General features: G+C 43.6%; 1 protein-coding gene across 2 annotated transcripts in view; it reads left to right on the top strand.

Moving 5' to 3' along the window:
• Positions 1 to 24,335, top strand: part of opn5 (opsin 5) — a 52,560-nt gene that overhangs the window by 17,090 nt on the left and 11,135 nt on the right. For both annotated transcript variants that reach the window (XM_061704600.1, XM_061704601.1), the window contains one exon: positions 4,125 to 4,244. In XM_061704600.1, coding sequence (XP_061560584.1) covers positions 4,125 to 4,244 — 120 coding nt within the window. The remainder of the gene's footprint in view (positions 1 to 4,124; positions 4,245 to 24,335) is intronic.

Genomic DNA, 24,335 nt, shown 5'->3' with positions numbered 1-24,335 from the left:
GAGGTTCCCTCGCAATGATGCGGTAAATGTTTTGTTCTCCCTATAAATGTTTTGTTCTCCCTATATAATAAGTAACCATGTAGCATAATAAAAAGACATATCCCATAGTCACTCATGAACTTTCTCCTGTAGTGAATAGAACTTCTGATCAGCGAAAGTGTAAGCAGAGGTGGACAAATCCTTTAAAGTCTTTATAACACTATAAAGACATTAAATCAATGTTTTAATTCAGTTTGCATTAGCAAAAATGGGGGCATACTTGAATGTGCATGCAAACAGATGTGGATGCTGATCTACCAATCGGGCTCAACGAGCATTGTGTCTGCCAAATGTGACGTGTTGTGGGAGGAGTTGTTCAAAAGATGTTCTCTGGATCAAAATGATGCAGATTTTGAAATCCCTTTTTTTTTTTTGCTATCCAGGATCATGGAATTCGTCTTACTTTTATCACAGTTGCTCAAAGCAAAATTGGATTAGATCTCCTTCAAAATGTAGCGTGTTAAACCAGTCTCTCACTGGTGACTATTAACTTATCTCATTACTTTAACTACTTCACTTACCTATCCGCGACGGAAGCTAATTTCACATTTCAATGGTGATATTTTTTCAAAATGGCTTTCTATGCCATTCCCATCACAACTCTTGGGAGATTGTGCACACATTGGGTGGGCCACAACTCATTACGGGACACTGGGTGTACCTTGAAGGTGCGCAAGCCCGTCACTTTAAAAAACAAAAAGACTTGAAAGGGCCCTAAATGTATTAATTACTCACAGAAACACTGTACACAAGTATAAACTATTCTAATGTTGCTATGGGATGAAGTGAGTGTAGCCACCAATGTATTATTGTACATATAATTACTGTTTATAGAGTATATCAATAAACAAAACACAGTAGATTTTTTTTAAAACTCTTTATATTAATTTCACCTTTCTGAGCATCTATATATTTTGAAAATCCTGTAGATTTTGATGGGCTCGCCATTCCTATTGGTTATCATATCCTCAGTCCTCAAAACGCTTTACTGCTCAACACTACCTCTGATTGGCTTACAATGAATATTGACCCCTTCCCATGAGCTCACCACCTGTGGGAAGAGCCATAGGGGTCGGGTGCATTGTGAGCTGGGCGGTGACCGAAGGCAGGGACCTTGGCGAGCCGATCCCCGGCTACAGAAGCTGGCTCTAGGGACGTTGAACGTCAGCTCTCTGGCAGGGAAGGACCCCGAGGTGGTGTTTGAGGTCGAGGAGTTCTGACTAGATATAGTCGGACTCTCCTTCACACACAGCTTGGTCTCGGGTACCAGTCCTCTTGAGAGGGGTTGGACTCTCTTCCACTCTGGAGTTGCCCACGGTGAGAGGCGCCGAGCAGGTGTGGGTATACTTATTGCTCCCCGCCTCGGCGCCTGTACATTGGGGTTCACCCCGGTGGATGAGAGGGTAGCCTCCCTCCGCCTTTAGGTGGGGGGGACGGGTCCTGACTGTTGTTTGTGCCTATGCACCAAACAGCAGTTCAGAGTACCCACCCTTTTTGGAGTCCTTGGAGGGGGTGCTGGAGAGCGCTCCCACTGGGAACTCCATTATTCTGCTGGGGGACTTCATTCCTCACATGGGCAATAGCATTGAGACCTGGAGGGGCATGTTTGGGAAGAACGGCTCCCCCGATTAGAACCCATGTGGTGTGCTGTTAATGGACTTCTGTGCTCCCCACGGATTGTCCATAACGAAGACCATGTTCAAGCATAAGGGTGTCCACACGTGCACTTGGCACCAGGACACCCTAGGTCGTAGTTCGATGATCGACTTTGTGGCCGTGTCATCGGACTTGTGGCCGCATGTCTTGAACACTCTGGTGAAGAGAGAGAATTCGCCCTGAGTTCCTAAAGGCTCGGGATGTTGTGGGGTTGTCCTGCTTGACACGCCTCTGCAACATCGCTTGGACATCGGGGACAGTGCCTCTGGATTGGCAGACTAGGGTGGTGGTCCCCCTTTTTAAAAAGGGGGTCCGGAGGGTGTGTTCCAACTACAGGGGGATCACACTCCTCAAGCCTACCTGATAAGGTCTATTCAGGGGTGCTGGAAAGGAGGGTCCATCGGGAGTTCGAACCTCAGATTCAAGAGAAGCAGTGTGGTTTTCGTCCTGGCCGTGGAACATTGGACCAGCTCTTCACCTTCAGCAGGGTCTTTGAGGGTACATGGGAGTTCGCCCAACCAGTCTACATGTACTTTGTGGACTTGGAGAAGGCGTTCGACCGTGTCCCTCGTAGAGTCCTGTGGGGGGTGCTTCGGGAGTATGGGGTACCGAACCCCCTGATATGGGCTGTTCGGTCCCTGTACGACCGATGTCAGAGTTTGGTCCGCATTGCCGGCAGTAAGTCGGACTCGTTTCCGGTGAGGGTTGGACTCTGCCAAGGCTGCCCTTTGTCACCGATTCTGTTCATAACGTTTATGGACAGGATTTCTAGGCGCAGCTGAGGCGTAGAGGGGGTCCGGTTTGGTGGCCTCAGTATTGCATCTCTGCTTTTTGCAGATGATGTGGTTCTGTTGGCTTCATCAAGCCGCGATCTCCAACTCTTACTGGCGTGCTTCGCAGCCGAGTGTGAAGCGGCTGGGATGAGAATCAGCACTTCCAAATCTGAGACAATGGTCCTCAGTCGGAAAAGGGTGGAGTGCCCTCTCCGGGTCGGGGATAAGATCCTGCCCCAAGTGGAGGAGTTCAAATATCTTGGGGTCTTGTTCACGAGTGAGGGAAGAATGGAACGGGAGATCGACAAGCGGATCGGTTCACCGTCTGCAGTGATGCAGACTTTGTATCGGTCCGTTGTGGTTAAGAAGGAGGTAAACCGAAAGGCGAAGCTCTCGATTTACCAGTCGATCTACGTTCCTACCCTCACCTATGGTCTCGAGCTGTGGGCCGTGACCAAAAGAACAAGATCCCGGATACAAGCGGCCAAAATAAGCTTCCTCCGCAGGGGGTCCGGGTTCTCCCTTAGAGATAGGGTGAGAAGCTCGATCATCCGGGAGGGGCTCAGAGTTGAGCCACCGCCCCTCCACATTGAGAGGAGTCAGATAAGGTAGCTCGGACATCTGATTAGGATGCCTCCTGAACACTGTTCCGGGTACGTCCCACCAGGAGGAGACCCCAGGGACGACCCAGGACACGCTGGAGAGACTATTTCTCCCGGCTGGCCTGGGAATGCCTTGGCATCTCCTCGGAAGAGCTGGAGGAAGCGGCTGGGGAAGTCTGGGCTTCCCTGCTGAGTCTGCTGCCTCCGCGACCCGACCTCGGATAAGCGGAGGAAAATGAATGAATGGATGAATGAAATTTGACCCTACCTATCAATCATAACTTATGTGGTTCTTTCCTGCCGCATCACAAAGAACAGTCAAATTTTTATATAAATAAAAATCCTGTTGCTGTTATAAGTTATATAGCAAAATCGGATTGTCATTTATAAAACTACAAAATACAATACTGCAACAACAACAAAAATAATTTGAATTTATAATAAATTTCTCTGTGGGTCCATTGAATTTAGCATAAAGTATAATGCATTCTGATATTGCCACTGTAATTTTGGACAAGCCAACTTTTGATGTCATCCATCCATTTGCTCCCTCTTCTCCTCTTTAGGGATGAACTGGAGTCAGTCTCACTCCCAGTCCCTGAGAAACAACCATACATACTCACATTCCCACCAGTGGGGATTTTACTGTCTTTTGTGACCTGAGATGGTTTTGGAATGTGGGAGGAAGAAAACCCATGCGTAACCTCACGAATAAAAGATTTTGGGCTAATGCCAGCAAAGACAGTCATCCATCCATCCATTTTCAGAGCCGCTTCTCCTCACTAGGGTCGCGGGCGTGCTGGAGCCTATCCCAGCTGTCATCGGGCAGGCGGCGGGGTACACCCTGAACTGGTTGCCAGCCAATCGCAGGACGCATACAAGCAAACAACATTCGCACTCACATTCACACCTACGGGCAATTTAGAGTCAAAGACATGAAATTTAAATGGTTGGACGGATAATGCCCAAAATCATGTACAACAGACAGTGAATCCAACAGGGACCAAATTGTCAATGTTAATAATGCGTTCAACACATTTCCTCTCTCTTACAGGTATTATTTCCACAACAGGGAATGGATATGTCTTGTACAAAACTATGAAACGCAAGACTAAGTTGAAGCCTCCAGAGCTCATGACTGTGAATTTAGCCATCTTCGACTTCGGCATATCAGGTACTTTTACATCATTGTTGGGGTGTCTGCAAAGCAACACCACACTGTTTAAATGCTACCCCAAAAACATTAGCATTGTTAAATAATTTTGATCTAATCAGTAATACAAAAATAAAAGATTTGTAGATGAGAAAATTATATTTACAGTGGGTACGGGAAGTATTCAGACACACTTAAATTTTTCGCTCTTTGTTATATTGCAGCCATTTGCTAAACTAATTTAAGTTCATTTTTCCTCATTAATGTACAAACAGCACCGCATATTGACAGAAAAAAACGGAATTGTTGACATTTTTGCAGATTTATTAAAAAAGAAAAGCTGAAATATCACAGCCATAAGTATTCAGACCCTTTGCTGTGACACTCATATATATAACTCGGGTGCTGTCCATTTCTTCTGCTCATCCTTGAGATGGTTCTACACCTTCATTGGAGTCCAGCTGTGTTTAAGTATACCGATTGGACTTGATTAGGAAAGCCACACACCTGTCTATATAAGACCTTACAGCTCACAGTGCATGTCAGAGCAAATGAGAATCATGAGGTCAAAGGAACTCCCTGAAGAGCTCAGAGACAGAATTGTCACAAGGCACAGATCTGGTAAAGGTTACAAAAACATTTCTGCTGCACTTAAGGTTCCTAAGAGTACAGTGGCCTCCATAATCCTTAAATGGAAGACGTTTGGGACGACAAGAACTCTTCCTAGAGCTGGCCGTCCGGCCAAACTGAGCAATTGGGGGAGAAGAGACTTGGTGAGAGAGGCAAAGAAGAACCCAAAGATCACTGTGGCTGAGCTCCACAGATGCAGTCGGGAAATGGGAGAAAGATATTAAAAGTCAACAATCACTGCAGCACTCCACCAGTCGGGGTTTACGGCAGAGAACCCCGACGGAAGCATCTCCTCAGTCCAAGACACATGAAAGCCCGCATGGAGTTTGCTAAAAAACACCTGAAGAACTCAAAGATGGTGAGAAATAAGATTCTCTGGTCTGATGAGACCAAGATAGAAATTGTTGGCCTTAATTCTAAGCGGAATGTGTGGAGAAAACCAGGCACTGCTCATCACCTGTCGAATAGTCCCAACAGTGAAGCATGGTGGTGGCAGCATCATGCTGTGGGGGTGTTTTTCAGCTGGAGGGACAGGATGACTGGTTGCAATCGAAGGAAAAATGAATGTGGCAAAGTACAGGGATATCCTGGACGAAAACCTTCTCCATAGTGCTCAGGAACTCAGACTGGGCCGGAGGTTCACCTTCCAACAAGACAATGACCCTAAGCACAGGGGAGCGGAGTCTGGGTTCTCTGAGGCGGGCTCTCCAATCTCTGGGGTCGAAGTCACCGAGGTGGTTAAAAAGCTCCTCGGTGGCAAGGCCCTGGGGGTGGCTGAGATTCGCCCGGAGTTCCTCAAGGCTCAGGATGTTGTAGGGCTGTCCTGGTTAACACGCCTCTGCAACATCGCGTGGACATTGGGGATGGTGCTTCTAGATTGGCAGACTGGGCTGGCAGTGCCCCTTTTTTTAAGAAAGGGGACCAGAGGGTGTGTTCCAACTACAGGGGGATCACACTCCTCAGCCTCCCTGGTAAGGTCTATTCAGGGGTCCTGGAGAGGAGGTTCCGTTGGGAAGTCGAATCTCAGATTCAGGAGGAGCAGTGTGGTTTTCGTCCTGGCCGTGGAACAGTGGACCAGCTCTACACCCTTGGAAGGGTCCTCGAGGGTGCATGGGAGTTCGCCCAACCAGTCTACATGTGTTTTGTAGACTTGGAGAAGGCGTTCGACCGTGTCCCTCGGGGGGTCCTATGGGGGGTGCTTCGGGAATATGGGGTAGCGAACCGTTCCTTGGCCCCGTCTGTGTGGAGTTTGCATGTTCTCCCCGTGCCTGCGTGGGTTTTCTCCGGGTACTGCGGTTTCCTCCCACATCCCAAAAACATGCATGGTAGGTTAATTGACAACTCTAAATTGTCCGTTGGTGTGCATGTGAGTGCGAATGGTTGTTTAACCATTGTATATACATACAACATGGTTGCCCTCCTCCAGTTAATTAAAGATAATTCTCATCTGTGAGCTATGACAGGTTTTTTGGCCTTCATTTTGATGGTGGTAATGGTAATGCTAATAGTAGAAGGCAAAGGAAACTGCACACGCTTTCAGTAGCTGCATCTGGAGAGAATGAAATAACTTCAATGTAGTGTGAGGGGCTTTAAAGGACTATCAATAATATAGCATATATCAAATGTAGATGGTAAAGATACAATTCATGAATGAAACAATGACAACAGGCATGTAAACATTGTAGGCTTTCTGACACCAAGCATAGGCATGTTAAGCTTGAGCACATAAAATGACAGCGTGATGGATTTGAGTTTGGAATTTGTGTTAAAGATTATATGAATGTCGCCAATTGTTGTTCTTCCACTTCTGTCTGGGGAGCAGGATTTGTGTTGGGATTATTTCAAAACCAAGAAAAAGTAATGGTAGATCATCTAAATTGGAGCAGTGTTTTTAGCATTTCAGCATGATTTATGGCTTACTGGTCTACTTTCAGATGTTCGTATTCCTTAAGAATCAGCAGCTTGGAACTATTTTTACAGTTTAGTTGCACATTAGAAACTGAAGCGAATCGGTTTGGCGCCTCAAGCCTGAGTGACTGTTTTGGAGAGCCTATGCTCATATCATTCGAGTCTGTGGTCATATGCTGATTGCTTGCTTGACAAGATCAATAAACAAACACCATAGGTGCCTACAAATTGGAATCAGAAATGTATGCGTTTGCCCTGAAGTTGTTTTTGTCAAGGAAATCTAAAATGTCTTCTGATCTTTCATTTTGTATGACTAAATTATGACAACAACATGCCTATAATAATCCATGAGCATTATCATGTGAAAACAGAAAAAAGTGATAATACAAAGGCTTGCGACCTGCGTCTACATCTATTAATGAAGTGCTGCAGCATCGTCGATATTCGATGAGGGACCCGACTCTCTATACTGTAGCTCGACATCCTGCAAATTCTTGACTTGTTATTAAATCAGTGGTTTCTGGCCTGTATTACCAATCGGCCTTTTTTTCAATGTTTTCTGCAAGAGATATTTTCAGTATGTGTCATTTCTCACAGTAATTACCTTGATCAAATGCCAGGAAAAACATTTGAAAATGATTCAACTTTCAGCTATATGCTGTAAATTATTTGTAAAAGCATGCGTCTTAGTGATTTTAGTAATTTTATCCTATACATACTGCGCGAAAATCCTTTTTCAATACCATGTATCCTGTTGAGGGTTACAGGGAAGCTAGAGCCTCTCCTATTCTATAGTTATGCTATAGTTTGTACTGGTGACGAGTTAATAGCATATTTTTTCCTTTTTTCTTGAATTATATTGTGTGAATTGTGTGTGAATCGATCCCACGCCAGCTGCCATCACTACATCTATCAACCTTCTCTTTGGTCTTCCTCTACCTCTCATGCCTGGCAGCACCATCTTCATCATCCTACTACCGATTTACTCACTATTGGTCCTGAATGTGTCCACACCATCGAAATCTGCTCTCTCTAACTTTGTCTCCAAAACCTCTACCCTTGTATGTCCCTCTGATGAGCTCATTTCTAATCCTATCCAACCTCAATCCTGGAGAGAACCTCACCATTTTCATTTCCGCCACCTCCAACTCTGCTTCCTGTAGTCGCTTCAGTGCCACTGTCTCTAATCCGTACATCATGGCTCGCCTCACCACTGTGTTATAAACTTTGCGCTTCATCCTAGCAGAGACTCTTCTATCACACAACACAGCTGACACCGTCCGCCACCTGTTCCAACCTTCTTGGACCCGTTTCTTCACTTCCTTACCACACTTACCATTGCTCTGGACTGTTGACCACAAGTATTTAGTCCTCCACCCTTGCTATCTCTTCTCCCTGTAGCCTTACTCTCCCCCCACCACCCCTCTCATTCATGCACATATATTCTGTTTTACTTCGGCTAATCTTCATTCCTCTCCTTTCCAGTGCATGCCTCCATCTTTCTAACTTTTCCTCCACCTGCTCCCTGCTTTCACTGTAGATCACAATGTCATCTGCGATCATCATGGTCGATGGGGATTCCAGTCTAACCTCATCTGTCAGTCTATCCTTCACCACTGCAAACAGAAAGGGGCTCAGGGCTGATCCACCTCCACCTTAAATTCCTCTGGTCACACCTACAGCACACCTCACCACTGTTCTGCTGCCCTCGTTCATGTTCTGTATTATTCTAACATACTTCTCTGCCACTCCAGACCTCTGCATGCAGGACCACAGTTCATCTCTGGGTACTCTGTCTTATGCTTTCTCTAGCTCTAGAGACACAATGTAGCTCCTTCTGACCTTCTCTCTACTTTTCCATCAACATCCTCAAGGCAAATAATGCATCTGTGATACTCTTTCTAGGCAAGTACTCACATCTGTCCTGACTCTAGCCTCCACTACTCTTTCCTATAACGTCATTGTGTAGCTCATCAACTTTTTTCCTCTATATTTCTCACCCTTGTTTTTAAAAATGGACATCAGCACACTCCATCTTCTCATCCGCTAGAATTCTGTTGAACAAGCTGGTCAAAAACTCCACAGCCACCTCTCCAAGATGCTTCCATACCTCCATAGGTATGTCATCAGGACCACCTGCCTTTCCATTTTTCATCCTCTTTAGTGCCTTTCAAACTTCCCATTTACTAATCATTGGCACTTCCTGGTCCAACACACTTGCCTCTTCTACTCTTTTTCTCTCTCTCTTATTTTTGCCATTCATCAACTCCTCAAAGTATTGTTTCCATCTATACAGCACGCTGCTGGCACCAGTCAATACATTTCCATCTCTATCCTTAATCATCCAAACCTGCTGCACATCTTCAATCAAGTAGGTTGATTGAAGACTCTAAATTGCCTGTAGGTGTGAATGTGACTGCGAATGGTTGTTTGTTTCTATGTGCCCTGCAATTGGCTGGTGACCGGTTCAGGGTGAACCCCGCCTCCCTACCTAAGATAGCTGGGATAGGCTCCAGCAGCCCATGACCCCAGTGAGGATAAGCGGTAGAGAAAATGGATGGATGGAAGTTTGCTTGCCTGATATCCCCAGGCAGGGAGTTTCACAGTTGAAGGGGTCGACCTAAAAAGGCCCGGTCATTCTTAAGCCCGATACACACATAAAGACAATCGGCCTGTTTTTGTACGGATTCTGCCCTTTCCTAACCAAGCACGTCAAACGCCATGAGACAATCTTAAGTCTTATAAGATTATCCTATAAAACTGTTCTTAGGGCCGATGTGTGTTAAGAGTGGATTTGTCCTGATTTAAGGGTCCGAAACAAGTTGTGGCAGACAATCTTATATAATAAACGTGTTCTATAGTTATGACCAAAAGTCGTCTTGTGTGTGGGGGAGAGCTGACTTCTCCTGAGTCATGACACGTTAACGTGACGTGGAACGGATGTAGCCAATCAAGAAGCACCCTGACTCAACAAAGGGAAAATAATGTAAATAAAAATAAGGCTATCTTACAATCCTTTGGATAAAAGTGGTTTCCTAGATGGCAAGAAGTATTTTCCACAGCAAGTTATTTTTTGAGGACAACACCATTTAATAAGGCTATGGCAATGTTCGGGAACGTTCAGGAAACATCGGTGTAAAGCTGGAAGTGTTTCTTCTTTTTTGGTTTTGAGAGATCACGTGTGATCACGCAAGATTTGAAGTTCGGCGTTTGAACAGAATCTTTAAAATGCCTGTGATGAAAGAACTGTTAATAATGGCTAAAATATCTGGACCTTCTTTTTCTTTTGGCTTGGACAAAGATCAAAAACAGCAGCAAAGTGGTGTGGTTTGGTGGCTCCAGAAATTCAACTGTCTTTTTTTTTTGCAAATGATGTGGTTCTGTTGGATTCATTAAGCCATGATCTCCAACACTCACTGGAGAGGTTCGCAGCTGAGAGTGAAGATACTGGGAGGAGTATCAGCACCAAATCTGAGATCGGTCATAAAAGGGTGCATGCCCTCTCCAGGTCTAGAATGAGATTAGGAATGAGAACGGCAATGTCTTCCAGCTGGCCTGGGAAAGCCTCAGGGCTATGGTTCTGATCACCTCCAGCTTGTTTCTGGGTGGGTGGTGTAAGAACAGTACAAAAATAAATACATTTTAACAAAATTTTCAAAATTATTACAACTAACATCCTCCTGAGTGAACTTGATGTTGCTTACTGGTATTCTCCCATGCTCTATTGAGTCTTTGAGTCAAACAACCTCATTATTGTCATATACTGTATAATAACCTCATACATACTGTGCAACAATAGATCAGCGAGTAAGGATTATTAGAAATGTGTTGGTAGCGTTAGAAAATACATTCCAAAAGTATATTAGTTGACACTTCATTAGAAACTACCACAGTGTACAGGGCGTCCTCAGTTTATTATGAGTTCCAGTGTTACGACACTTCTGTAGCTCGACTTTGTCTTATGAAAAACAATTACCGGTTCAAAATATAAAATAAAAAAATTCAAAACAGTAACACAAGATAGAGAACAGTACCTTTACCCCTCCAATATACCAAAAAACAAGCCAAACAAAATATAGGAAACACCTTTCAATATGATGCAGTGCAATTAAATTATTGCCAAATGTCTTGCAAATTCAGTGAAGACAATTCTATCGGTGTAAATCAAAACAATATTTTTAAAGGCAGTATTCTTAAATCGAAAGCAATACCTTACCTGTTAGCACTTTCTTGAATTCATTTCTACAACCCCAATTCCAATGAAGTTCGGATGTTGTGTTAAACATAAATAAAAACAGAATGCAATGATTTGCAAATCATGTTCAACCTATATTTAATTGAATACACTACAAAGACAAGATATTTAATGTTCAAACTGATAAACTTGATTGTTCTTAGCAAATAATCATTAACTTAGAATTTTATGGCTGCAACAGGTTCCAAAAAAGCTGGGACAGGTGGCAAAAAAGACTGAGAAAGTTGAGGATTGCTCATCAAACACCTGTTTGGAACATCCCGCAGGTGAACAGGCTAATTGGGAAGAGGTGGGTGCCATGATTGGGTATAAAAGGAGCTTCCCTGAATTGCTCAGTCATTCACAACGATCCAATTAGCATCTTCACCTGTGGGATGTTGCAAACAGGTGTTTGATGAGCATTCCTAAACTTTCTCAGTCTTTTTTGCCACCTGTCCCAGCTGTTTTGGAACGTGTTGCACCCATAAAATTCCAAGTTAATGATTATTTGCCTAAAACAATAAAGTTTATCAGTTTGAACATTAAATGTCTTGTCTTTGTAGTGTATTCAATTAAATATAGGTAGAACATGATTTGCAAATCATTGTAATGTGTTGTTATTTATGTTTAACACAATGTCCCAACTTCATTGGAATTGGGGTTGTACTTCCAAGTTAAGCATTATATTTTCTTGTTCCTCCGAAATAAGAAAAGAGCAAATAATGTCTGGGGAAGTAGTGGTATAGCGCTCACAATTAACATACAAATAATTGCCTCGGTGGGGCAGGCGGACCGCGCTGGGTCCCTCGGTGTGGGACGTGTCCCGTCCACCGGGCTGCTCTCGGTGGACCCCTGGCCCTGATCCCGCCCCTCGATTGATTGGGTGGGGTCCTCAGCCGCCGCGGTGCGTCCCCAGCAATTACAGAACACTTCTGTCAGTCTTTGTGCAGGTAAAACAGTATCAATTCACTTGCATGTATCCGCAGGAACTAACCCCTAGCAGTCTTTCACTGAGTGTGGGGTCACGCAATTACTGCGACAAATAACTCATGAATATGCAAATCTCTTGTGTATCCCCTCACTTATAGTCTCGTCCAGTAGACTTTTATAATTTACATAATTAATGCCACCACACTTCAGTTGTACAACCCTTGTCCTGCATGCTTCTTCTCCTGTCCTTTTCCTGTTCTATCTTGTCCTGTCCTTCCCTCACAGAGTGAAGCACTACAGCCCCATGCAACACTCATATTTAATGTTTCATTGTTGTAGATAATGTTATGATTTACTTCTCTCATCCTGTTTACAATTAGTGCTTTTTCTTATGTCTTTGTTTGTCTCTCCCTTTGAGAAACCTTGTTCTGTTCGACTGATCAAGTCTGATTCTCAATAAACCTCAATTATAATACCACAGTGGAAGCTTAAAAACTCCACTGTGAAACAGTAAAACTGTTATGGCATAAAAGGGATACAGATTTTCCATTCAGCTTTACCTAAAAGCCGAACAGAACAAAAACAAAATAATAATAATAATTGTATACCACAGAGGGATACATAGATTATTAATCATCCATCCACCACCACCAGTGTTAGGGAGTAACTAAAAACGAGAGGAGGAAATTTAGTCACAAAATGTATGTAATTGTAATCCATACTTTAGTGGGAGAAAATGTGTAATTGAATTAGAGTTTCTTTTGGAAATTTCCATCATTATAATTTTAGTTAAATTTGAAAAATAGCTACAAAAGCTCAGATATTTTTCATATCACTTCCTCCTTCTAAAGCCGACATCTGTGATTGGCTCTCTCTGGTCATGTGCCATTCTGTCTTAAACATGTAGTCTCAAACAGGACATCTGTTTCCAAATATGACCTCGAAGCACCACTGCGTAGTGTTATCTATTAGTTTGGCTGAGATTGTGAAAAGGTTGACTCAAAGTTACACTTTCGAAACACATAAAAGAACATTGAGTTTTGAAAAGTCTCATTTTTATAATTTTGGACTTTTTTATGTAACATTCACTTATCTGCTTTGTCTTATGAATTGTATTGTCTAAATTGTGCACATTTGTCATTAGGTCACCATGGTATGGTATGGTGGTTTTCCACATGCTGTACACATATAATGCAACACATTTTTTTAATGTATTTGCATTTCATCATGTTTTGCTATCAGTTTATTGTTTTGTGTAAAGAATAAATACGTGGTTAATTCCAATACAATGATCAATTCTTTTAATCCACTTTTTTAGAGGACACATGTAAGGGTCCTGTTGATGCATTCATTAAAATTAAGAAACATCATCAAAATGTCATCAAATATAATTAGTTATATCACTTTGACAAAGCAAGGGAAATAGTTACAAGGCTATTCAATTTTCAACCAGGTAGCTTGTAGTTGTAACTAACTACAACTACATTTCCAAAGTAATCTTCACAGCATTGGCCACATTTTAAGGCCTTTCAGACTGCACTTGTGCGCTGTTGACTAACCCACTTATTGAATATGTTCTGGTAATAGGTAATTGTCTCGTGCAGATATAAAAGGGGAAATTCTTAACAAGAGCCAATTTCATTTGACTTTCAGCAAGAGGCACGGCGGTATAGAAGCTAGTCACCAATTTCAGCTATTACATTTAATTTGCACATCATCGTTATTTTCTACATTGATTCATTAACGTGTTGTGTTTCTCTTGCCTGACTTTAGGGCAGACAGCATGGGTTCAGTTCCCTCTCAGTGGCAGTGAGAATGATTGGTTGTGATGTCACATGTGACAAACAGCAGCAAAAAATACACTAGCACCTGGCAAATAAATGATATATATATTTTTTTTTAGTTTTAACTGTACAAAAGTAACCAAGATTAGCATTTCTGGTGCGGTTATGCTAAAGCCTATTATGAGGGCTTAAAGTTGTTGTTGTTGTTTTTAACAAAAAACTTTTATTTTTCTTCATTTTAAATGGTGGTTATAACTAACAATATATAGACATTTCAGATATGACTTGCCTGATATTAGCCACATTCAATCAGTTTGTAGCTTGATGATATATATTTATGGATTTCTAAACCATGCAGGTTCAGCTGTTTGAAATTAAAATTGTGTTCTCTGGTTCGTGTTCTTTAAATTGACTGACATAACTGTAAGAACTAAAGTGGATACTGGACTTTACTTGGAAAGCATTTTTATTTCTTTCTACTGGAAGTATAGTGCAGGTTCGTCAATGTACAGTACTTAATCTTGGTCTTAATCTTGTGGTATTTTCATTGGCCTTTGTCCAATTCAGTCCATTCATTCATTTTCCATCCTGCTTATCCTCACTAGGGTCGCGGGCGTACTGGAGCCTACCCCAGCTATCTTTGGGTGAGAGGCGGGGTACACCCTGAACTGGTCGCCAGCCATTCGCAGGGCACATATATACAAACAACCAGTCACACTCACACCTACAGTCAATTTAGAGTCGTTAGTTAACCTACCATGCGTGTTTTTGGGATGTGGGAGGAAACCGGAGTACCTGGAGAAAAACCATGCAGGCACAGGGAGAACATGCAAACTCCACAGAGGTGAGGCTGGATTTTTACTCTGGTCCTCAGAACTGTGAGGCAGATGTGCTAACCAGTCGGTCACCGTGCCGCCCACTTCAATCGAATCCAACTTTATTTGTGAAGCACTTTAAAAGCAAGCAAAGTGCACCAAACCAATAAATCCATAACAACATCAGCAGAAAGTATCACATAAAGCACAAATGGGGGTAAATAAATAACATTTAAAAAGTTACAAATTTCAGTCATAAAAAGAACAATAAAATCATTCATTCATCTTCCGTACCACTCCTCCTCACTATGGTCGCAGACGTGCTGGAGCCTATCCCTGGTATCTTCGGTTGAGAGGCAACCCTAAACTGCTCGCCACTCACATTCACACCTACAGGCAATTTAGAGTCTTCAATTAACCTACCATGCATGTTTTTGGGATGTGGGAGGAAACCGAAGTACCCAGAGAAAACCCACGCAGGCAAGGGGAGAATATGCAAACTCCACACAGCTGATTTGAACCCGGGTCCTCAGAACTGTGAGGCAGATGCGCTAACCAATCAAGCATCGTGCCGCCCCAATAAAATCAATAGGAATTTTAAAAAAAATAGATAAACATGAATAATGATAAACAATTCAACATCTCAAATGGATATCAAAGATAAAGAAGAAGACATGAGTTTTAATAAGTGATTTGGAAACAGGTGAAAATGAGGCCTGTCTGATTTGTTGAGGAAGTCCCTTCCCCATATTTGGATCAGCTGTTGGTTAGCGGAATGCTGACCATTTTATGCAAAAGTATAGAGTCATCTATTAAACAAAGACAGTGTGTGTTGGGGGCTAAACCCCCCCCCCCCCCCCCGAAAAGAATCTGCTCATGTGTTTGCCTCACAGCTACTTTCTCAGTAGATCCTGCTCACAGTCAGTGTTTGTCAAATATTTTCCCTTGTGACTGTTGACAGTCTTTTAACAGTCTAATTGAATTCATTCCTATTTTACCGCAACATGAACCCGAATAGACATCAGAATGTCTCAGGGCTCAACGAGTGCTTTATAAAATACAGTATTTTTTTGTACCGATGCTAGTTTTTTGGACAAGACCTGTGAAATGTTTTACTAGATTAATTGTAACATTATGTATGTATGTATTTTTATTTATTAGTTTATTTATGTATATATTTAGGCGGCACGGTGGCCGACTGGTTAGAGCGTCAGCCTGACAGTTCTGAGAAGCCGGGTTCAATCCCCGTCCCCGCCTGTGTGGAGTTTGCATGTTTTCCCCATGCCTGCGTGGGTTTTCTCGGGGCAATCAGGTTTCCTCCCACATCCCAAAAACATGCATTAATTGGAGACTCTAAATTGCCCGTAGGCATGACTGTGAGTGTGAATGGTTGTTTGTTTCTATGTGCCCTGCGATTGGCTGGCAACCAGTTCAGGGTGTACCCCGCCACCTGCCCGATGACAGCTGGGATAGGCTCCAGCATGCCCGCGACCCAAGTGAGGAGAAGCGGCTCAGAAAATGGATGGATGGATGTATATATTTATTTGTCAGTGTAATCAATTTTTAAGAGCATGGCATGATTGAAGTATTATTTACAGGAAACATCATCCAAAACAAAACAGAGGTTGTCCTTGGGCAAGAAAACGGTTTAAGAAAGATTTTGAGCCCTATTTAAAGTTTTTAGTGGCAACCCACGGGCGGTGTGGAGCCAAGATTAATTGTATGCCCTGCACCCGGAGGGTCTCCGGTTCATATCCCCGCCTGAGTGCATGTTGTCATTGTGTCCTTGGGCAAGACACTTAACCCATGTTGCTTCCAAATGAATGTGTTTGCATGGTTGGTGGTGGTCGGAGGTGCTGTAGGCGCAGAACGGCAGTCATGCTTCTGCCAAACTTCCCCAGGGCAGCTGTGGCTACACATGTAGTTTGAAGCAAAAACTCGGGCATGGGAGGAGTTCGGTGAGGTCATGGAAAAAGACTTTCGAATGGCTTCGGGGAAATTCTGGTCCACCATCCGGCATCTCAGGAGGTGAAAGCAGTGCACCACCAACACTGTGTATAGTGGGGATAGGGCGCTGCTGACCTCGACTCGGGACGTTGTGAGTCGGTGGGGAGAATACTTTGAAGACCTTCTCAACTCCACCGACACGCCTTACCATGAGGAAGTAGAGTCTGGGTTCTCTGAGGCGGGCTCTCCTATCTCTGGGGTTGAGGTCACGAGGTGGTTAAAAAGGCCCCAGAGGTGGATGAGATTCGCCCGGAGTTCCTAAAGGCTCTGGATGTTGTGGGGCTGTCCTGGTTGACATGCCTCTGCAACATCGTGTGGACATCGGGACAGTGCCTCTGGATTGGCAGACCGGGGTGGTGGTCCCCCTTTGTAAGAAGGGGGACCGGAGGGTGTGTTCCAACTACAGGGGGATCACACTCCTCAGCCTCCCTGTTAAGGTCTATTCAGGGGTGCTGGAGAGGAGGGTCCGTCGGGAAGTCGAATCTCAGATTCAGGAGGAGCAGTGTGGTTTTTGTCCTGGCCGTGTGACAGTGGACCAGCTCTACACCCTCGGCAGGGTTCTCGAGGTGCATGGGAGTTCGCACAACCAGTCTACTTTTGTTTTGTGGACTTGGAGACGGCGTTCGACCGTGTCCCTCGGGGAGTCCTGTGGGGGGTGCTTCGGGATTATGGGCTACCGAACCCTCTGAAACAGGCTGTTCAGTCCCTGTACGACCGGTGTCAGAGCTTGGTCCGCATTACCGGCAGTAAGTTGGACTCGTTTCCGGTGAGGGTTGGACTCTTGCGAGGCTGCCCTTTGTCACCGATTCTATTCATAACTTTTATGGACAGAATTTCTATGCGCAGCCGATGCGTAGAATGGGTCAGGTTTGGTGGCCTCAGAATTGCATCGCTGCTTTTTACAGATGATGAAGCTCTGTTGTCATCAAGCCGTGATCTCCAACTCTCACTGGAGTGCTTTGCAGCCGAGTGTGAAGTGGCTGGGATGAGAATCAGCACCTCCAAATCTGAGACAATGGTCCTCAGTCGGAAAAGGGTGGAGTGCCCTCTCTGGGTCGGGGATGAGATCCTGCCTCAAGTGGAGGAGTTCAAATATCTTGGGGTCTTGTTCACGAGTTAGGGAAGAATGGAACGGGAGATCAACAGGCGGATCGATGCAGCATCTGCAGTGATGCAGACTTTGTATCGGTCCGTTGTGGTAAAGAAGGAGCTAAGCCGAAAGCCGAAGCTCTCGATTTACCGGTCGATCTACGTTCCTACTCTCATCTATGGTCATGAGTTGTGGGCCAAAAGAACAAGATCCCGGATACAAGCGGCCGAAATGAGTTTCCTCCGCAGGAGCCAGAAGAGGTGGCTGGGGCATCTGATTTGGATGCCTACCGGACGCCTCCCTGGTGAGGTGTTCCGGGCATGTCCCACTGGGAAAGACCCGGTAGATGATCCAGGACACGCTGGAGAGACTATGTCCAGATAACTAGCAACCCTTTACTGCTCAGTGACTGTTTTTTTTTTTTTGTCAATGTCTTTCTGTCTCCAAAGTGTTCTGTAAATTGACTGTCTGTTGTCGTACTAGAGCGGCTCCAACTACCAGAGACAAATTACTTGTGTGTTTTTGGACATACTTGGCAAATAAAGATGATTCTGATTCTGATTCTGATTCGGATTCTAATTCTGATCTGATTCTGATTACTTGAGACAGGCGAGCCGTGGTACCACTGTAGAAGCTGCAATACTCTGGCAAACAGTTTCCGGGAACTGGCAGGCTTAAATGCAGGCTGATTGCTGACAGGTATGCGGCCGAGGAAGGTGCTGGAAAGAGAGGGGGAAGGGAGTGACAGGGCGAGAGGGCATAAAGCGCCACCCTGACTCCGACAATGGAACTGCAGGGCAGCTCATGACAATAAGTACCTTTCACTTTCAACCAAAGCATGGTCATAAATGCTGTAAACACGAGCAAAAGATTTAGTTCTCGCATTATACTTTATAAAGCATTGAACAAAAGGCACCTGGAGTGGATTGATTCCTATCAGATAGCCTGAGCATATTATTTCCTCCATTTGAGTTATTTTATGCATTTATACTTAAGTCAAAATGACCACCCACATGAACATAGTTGTAGTAACTTTACTATTAAAACTGAACAGAAACTCAACATGACTCTCAAGCAGAGGTTGGTAGGAACGCACACTTATTACTCCATTACATTTACTCAAGTACCATCCATCCATCCATTTTCTGAGCCGCTTCTCCTCACTAGGGTCGGGGGCGTGCTGGAGCCTATCCCAGCTTTCATTGGGCAGGACCTGAACTGGTTGCCAGCCAATCATAGGGCACATACAAACAAACAACCATTCGCACTCACATTCACACCTACGGGCAATTTAGAGTTGTCAATTAACCTACCATGCATGTGTTTGGGATGTGGGAGGAAACCGGAGTGCCCGGAAAAAACCCACACAGGCACGGGGAGACATGCAAACTCCATACAGGCGGGGCCGGGGATTGTACCCCAGTCCTCAGAACTGTGAGGCAGGCGCTCAGTCGTCCACTTTGCCGTCTACTCAAGTACTATTTTGGATAAATTGTATTTGTCAGAGTAGTTTTAATGCGGCATACTTTTTACTTTTACTTGAGTATTTATGTTAAGAACAAATGAAACCTTTCCTCCGTTACATTGATCAACATCGCTCGTTACTTTTATTTATCAATTAGTACTTATTTATCACTGTTTTCATTTGCATGTCATCTGTTTTTCATGTGCATGTCATCTGTTTATAATACAACTTCCGCATTGGGAGCTGTTTGATCTAATCCAACGTATGTGCTCGTGACGTTCGACTCTAGTTCACCAATCAAACGACACAAGTCAGTCACATGGCAGCACACAACGTTTTCTATTGGGCTTCGCGGGCATAGATATAAACAGTAGATATGCCAGCCCGGCTAATGACGTGGCTCCATGGCGACGCGCGATTGTGTTTAAAAAAAATAAATAAACGCTTTCCTGCATTGTAGTATTTGTCTGGCACTGTCTGCCCAAATGTGGATATTCCAGCCCACTTCTAACTTGAGAAAACACATTAGCCCTATTTTATTGTCATAAGTAAAAGTAAAAAGTGCATCTTTTGTGGTACCTGCTAATCTCACACAGGAATATCAGAATTTGCGCATTCACTTTTTTTTTATTTTTTTATTTTTATTTTATTTTTGTTTATCTGCTTTATAGAATGTATCACTTTTGGCGAGTTTACAAAGATGTGTGCTTCTCCTGGATTCTTATACATGGCCATACCATGCATACTAATTAACTGTAGAGTGACTAATGCATTTCTTAGTGTGTTGCATTAGTAACACGAAATCAGAATCATCTTTATTTTCCAAGTATGCACAAAAAACACACAAGGAATTTGTCTCTGGTAATTGGAGCCGCTCTAGTACGACAACAGACAGTCAATTGACAGAGAACACTTTTGAGACATAAAGATATTGACATTGAGAAAAACAGTCACTGAGCAATAAAGGGTTGCTAGTTATCTGGTAATGCATGTTTTTTTTAAAACAAGTTTTTTTTTTTTTTTGACAATTGTGCAAAAAGATGCAGAGTCCTCCAGCACTTAGAGCATTTCAAATGACGAATATTACAATAGTCCGGTGCAACGACCATTGTGGAAAGGGTGCCGAGACTTCAAGCGAGTAGCACGATAGTCTGGGGCAATTTTGATTGTGCAAATGTTGCAGCTACTCCTCAGTCAGTGTGCAAATGGAGCAGATGCTACTCTGGCATCAGTGGCCAGTATTGGTCAACAACAGATATGCAAATAGTGCAGCATGGTGAGACTACTACAGTGAGTGCACGAGTAATATATAATTGGCCCGACAGAAATTTGACAACAAACTCAAGACAAAAAGAAAAAAATTGCCAGCATTTTGCAATGGAATTGTAGGTTAGGTGTTTAAGAAGTTGATTGCAAGAGGGAAGAAGCTGTTGGAATGTCTACTAGTTCTAGTCTGCATTGATCGGTAGCGCCTACTTGAGGGAAAGAGCTAGAAGAGCTGGTGACCGGGATGTGGAGGGTCCGAGAAGATTTTGCACACTCTTGTCTTAGTTCTGGCAGCGTGCAAGTCCTCAAGGGTGGGTAGGGGGCTACGAGCAATCCTTTCAGCAGTTTTTATTGTCCGTTGCAGTCGGAGTTTGTCCTTTTTTGTAGCAGCACCAAACCAGACTGTGATGGAAGAACACAGGACTGATTTGATGACCGCTGTGTAGAACTGCCTCAACATCTCCCGTGCCAGGCCGTGCTATCTCAGAAGCCGCAGGAAGTACATCCTCTGCTGGGCCTTTTTGAGGACGGAGTTGATGTTGATCGCCCACTTCAGGTCCTGAGAGACTGTAATTCCCAGGAACTTGAAGGTATCGACGGTTGACACAAGGCAGCTGGACAGCATGAGGGGCATCTGTGGCGAAGGATGCCTCCTGAAGTCCACGATCATCTCTACAGTCTTGAGCGTTTTCAGCTCCAGGTCGTGTCGGCCTCACCAGAACTCCAGCCACTCCACTTCCTGTCAATATGCAGACTCGTCACCGTCCTTGATGAGGCCGATGACAGTGGTGTCATCTGCAAACTTCAGGAGTTTGACAGCCGGGTGCGTTGAGGTGCAGTCGTTCGTGTAGAGAGAGAAGAGCAGCAGAGAGAGGACACAACCTTGAGGCGCCCCAGTGCTGATGCTGCGTGTGGATGAGGTGGCCTCCCCCAGCCTCACCTGCTGTATCCTGCCCTTCAGGAAGCTGTAAATCCACTGGCAGATGGCAGGTGAGACGCTGAGCTGGAGAATCTTGGAGGAAAGGAGTTCAGGGATGATGGTGTTGAACGCTGACCAGAAGTCCACGAACAGGATCCTCGCGTAGGTCTCTGCACTCTCGCGGTGTTCTAGGATGAAGAGCAGTCCCATGTTGACTGCATCATTCGCAGACCTGTTTGCTCGGTAGGCAAACTGCAGGGGGTCCAGCTCAGGGCCTGTGACGCTCTTGAGGTGGTCCAGCATGAGGCGTTCAAAAGACTTCATGACCACAGATGTCAAGGCGACAGGCCTGTAGTCACTTAGACCCGAGATTGTAGGTTTCTTGGGGACTGGGATGATGGTGGAGCGTTTGAAACAGGATGGTACTTCGCACAGTTCCAGAGATCTATTGAAGATCTGAGTGAAGACTGGAGCGAGCTGGTCCGCGCAGACTTTGAGGCATGATGGGACACATTGTCTGGGTCTGCCGCTTTGTTAATCTTTTGTTGTTTGAAGATGCGTCTCACATCCTGTTCGCGGATGGTCAACGCAGAAGTCGGTGGTGTGATAGTGGTCGGTGGTGCGTTTGGGTGGGTGTGGGGTGTGAAAGTGTCCTTTTCAAATCTACAGTAGAAGGTATTCAACTCGTTGGCTAGTGTGCTATTGTTCTCAGTTTGGGGGGATCGTCTCTTGTAATTTGTCAGCGATTGGAATGCATGCCAGACTGATTTAGAGTTGTTAATGCTAAATTGATTTTCCATCTTTGCTGCATAGTTCCTCTTTGCAATGTTAATTTCTGTAGTCTTCTTTTTCTACATTTTATTTTCGAAATGTACATATCTGCCTTGTTTTATGCAGAACAGTCAGTCTAAGGATTCCAAGGGAAGTATATCATTATAAAACTGAATTTGATAATGTTGATGATTGTCGCACATGCTTGGAGGAATGTTTGAGAGGCAGCTTATGGCTGACTGTTAAACACGTGATCTGGTCTTTTGAAAATTGCTTTTCAGCGTCCGTCTCTCTGCCACAGGTTTCAAGCTGTCGAATTCTGTGCACGACGAAGCTTGCCCTCTTCCTCAGTTTCTCTAGGGGAGAAGTGTGTATTTTCTTGAGGGCGCTCACCACCACAGATTGGTAAAACGTACAGTATGCAACAGCTTTTTGCTTTTTTTTTATGTTAAAGGAAGCCAGTCTTCTGAGGAAGTACAGGCAGCTCTGTCGTTTCCTGCGCAAGGGTGTTGGTGTTGGCAGTCCAGTCCTACTTTTCATCCAGCTGTACACCGGGGTATTTGTACATCTGTACAATCTCCATACTGTCACTGTTGATGTGAAAAGGCCTTGGCCTCCTAAAGTCCGCTACCTGGTCTTGGTGGTGTTGAGGTGCAGGTGGTTAGATTTTTAACATGTGACAAAATTCTGGATTAGGATCTGAAATATGTGCCACCAGAAACTGAATTTGAATCATTTATATTTATATTAGAATTGCTAAACTTGAATAATTACATTAAAACTGTTTATTGTTTAATTTGAAACATTGTATTGGAAAACTGAATCTGAACTGTATAATTTTAAATTGAATTTATTAGTTTGGAACTGAACTCCAATAAATTTGAAACTGAATGTAAGATTATTTGATCCTCAATGAAAATTCTAATGTATATATTTTCACATTGAGTTTGATAAATTCAGATTCAGTTTTACAAATTCAATTTCAAATTAGCTGTGACACACATCCGGGGTACTTTAGGAATAACAATCGATCGCAGATACACACATCTCCTCTTCGGCCAATTAGCACCTTTGGTTTTGAGCACATGACATCAGGACTCTTTGGAAAATCTAATCTTCTAACCAGCTCTTGTAACCTTTATATCACCTTTTCTTAATATTTGTGGAATGCTTCACCGGGTCAGGGAGGGATGAATAGTGCTTCCTTTCGGACATAGGAAAGGACAGTGTATTGTTAGGAGAGTTTCACACCAAAGTCACTCGTAGGTCCGACTTCTGGGTTGTTGTTTTTTCATCCAGGCATTGAACTCCATGCCTTAGGCAATACTGACACCTAGGTGTAGAACCAGCACACGGCACATACCAATACAGACAGCCCTGTTGAAAAAAGATGACTGCGCTCCAATTTCTCAGTAATAACATTAAGGGGTTTACGTGATTGAATTGTAGGCCAGTTAAGTTGTGGCCTATATCTTCATTCTTCAGTCATTTTTATAATAATGAATACCATTTCTTGAAATATAACAATTTGAATCGAAAAACAATCCATCTATTAATGGTTAGTACACAAAATTACCACACTGCTGAAAGTTGGCAATTATGGATTAACTGCCAATGGATAATTTCAATAACATATCGGTAGGCTATATATATCGCACTTGGAAAATAGCAGTCAAGGAAAGGGCTTTAGAAAATGATCTAACATAATGGAAAACCTTCAAGCTAGTAACTCATAAACAACAAAATCAGTTAGTTATTTTTGTAGTCTATAATTGAAACCTTAAGAAAATATAATGTCAACTTCACATTACACTGCTCGGAGCAGTGAATTTCCACATAAACGTAAGTTTAGACTCTTAAGTGATTCTCACTTTTTGGGACAACCTGATTGAAATAAATACAAGCAGGAATGGATCATCACTACTTTTTGTAGTCCATCGATCTTTGGAAAATAGTAGTTTTGTAAAGTACTTATGTAAAAAAAGAAGAAGAAAAACAGATAAGACGTACTAGTGACTTTGGTGTGAGATGTTCCTAACAACACACTGCCCTTTCCAATGTTCGAAAGGAAACACCTTTTTATTTCTCCGTGACCAGATGACACAATACACAAAGGTTAAGGAAAGGTGATATACCCGTAATTTCTTGTGTATAATGCGCATTCCCCCCCCCCCCCAAAAAAAATGTCAAAAATCAACGGTGCGCATTATACATAGGTATAGGGGAAAATGGGGGGGAAAAACTGTCCCATTTTATATCTGTATGCCGCCATCTAGAGGTTATGAAAAAAACG

Source organism: Phycodurus eques, chromosome 18, assembly GCF_024500275.1.
Source record: "Phycodurus eques isolate BA_2022a chromosome 18, UOR_Pequ_1.1, whole genome shotgun sequence".
NCBI lineage: Eukaryota > Metazoa > Chordata > Actinopteri > Syngnathiformes > Syngnathidae > Phycodurus > Phycodurus eques.
This window is presented reverse-complemented; position numbering and strand designations above follow the sequence as displayed.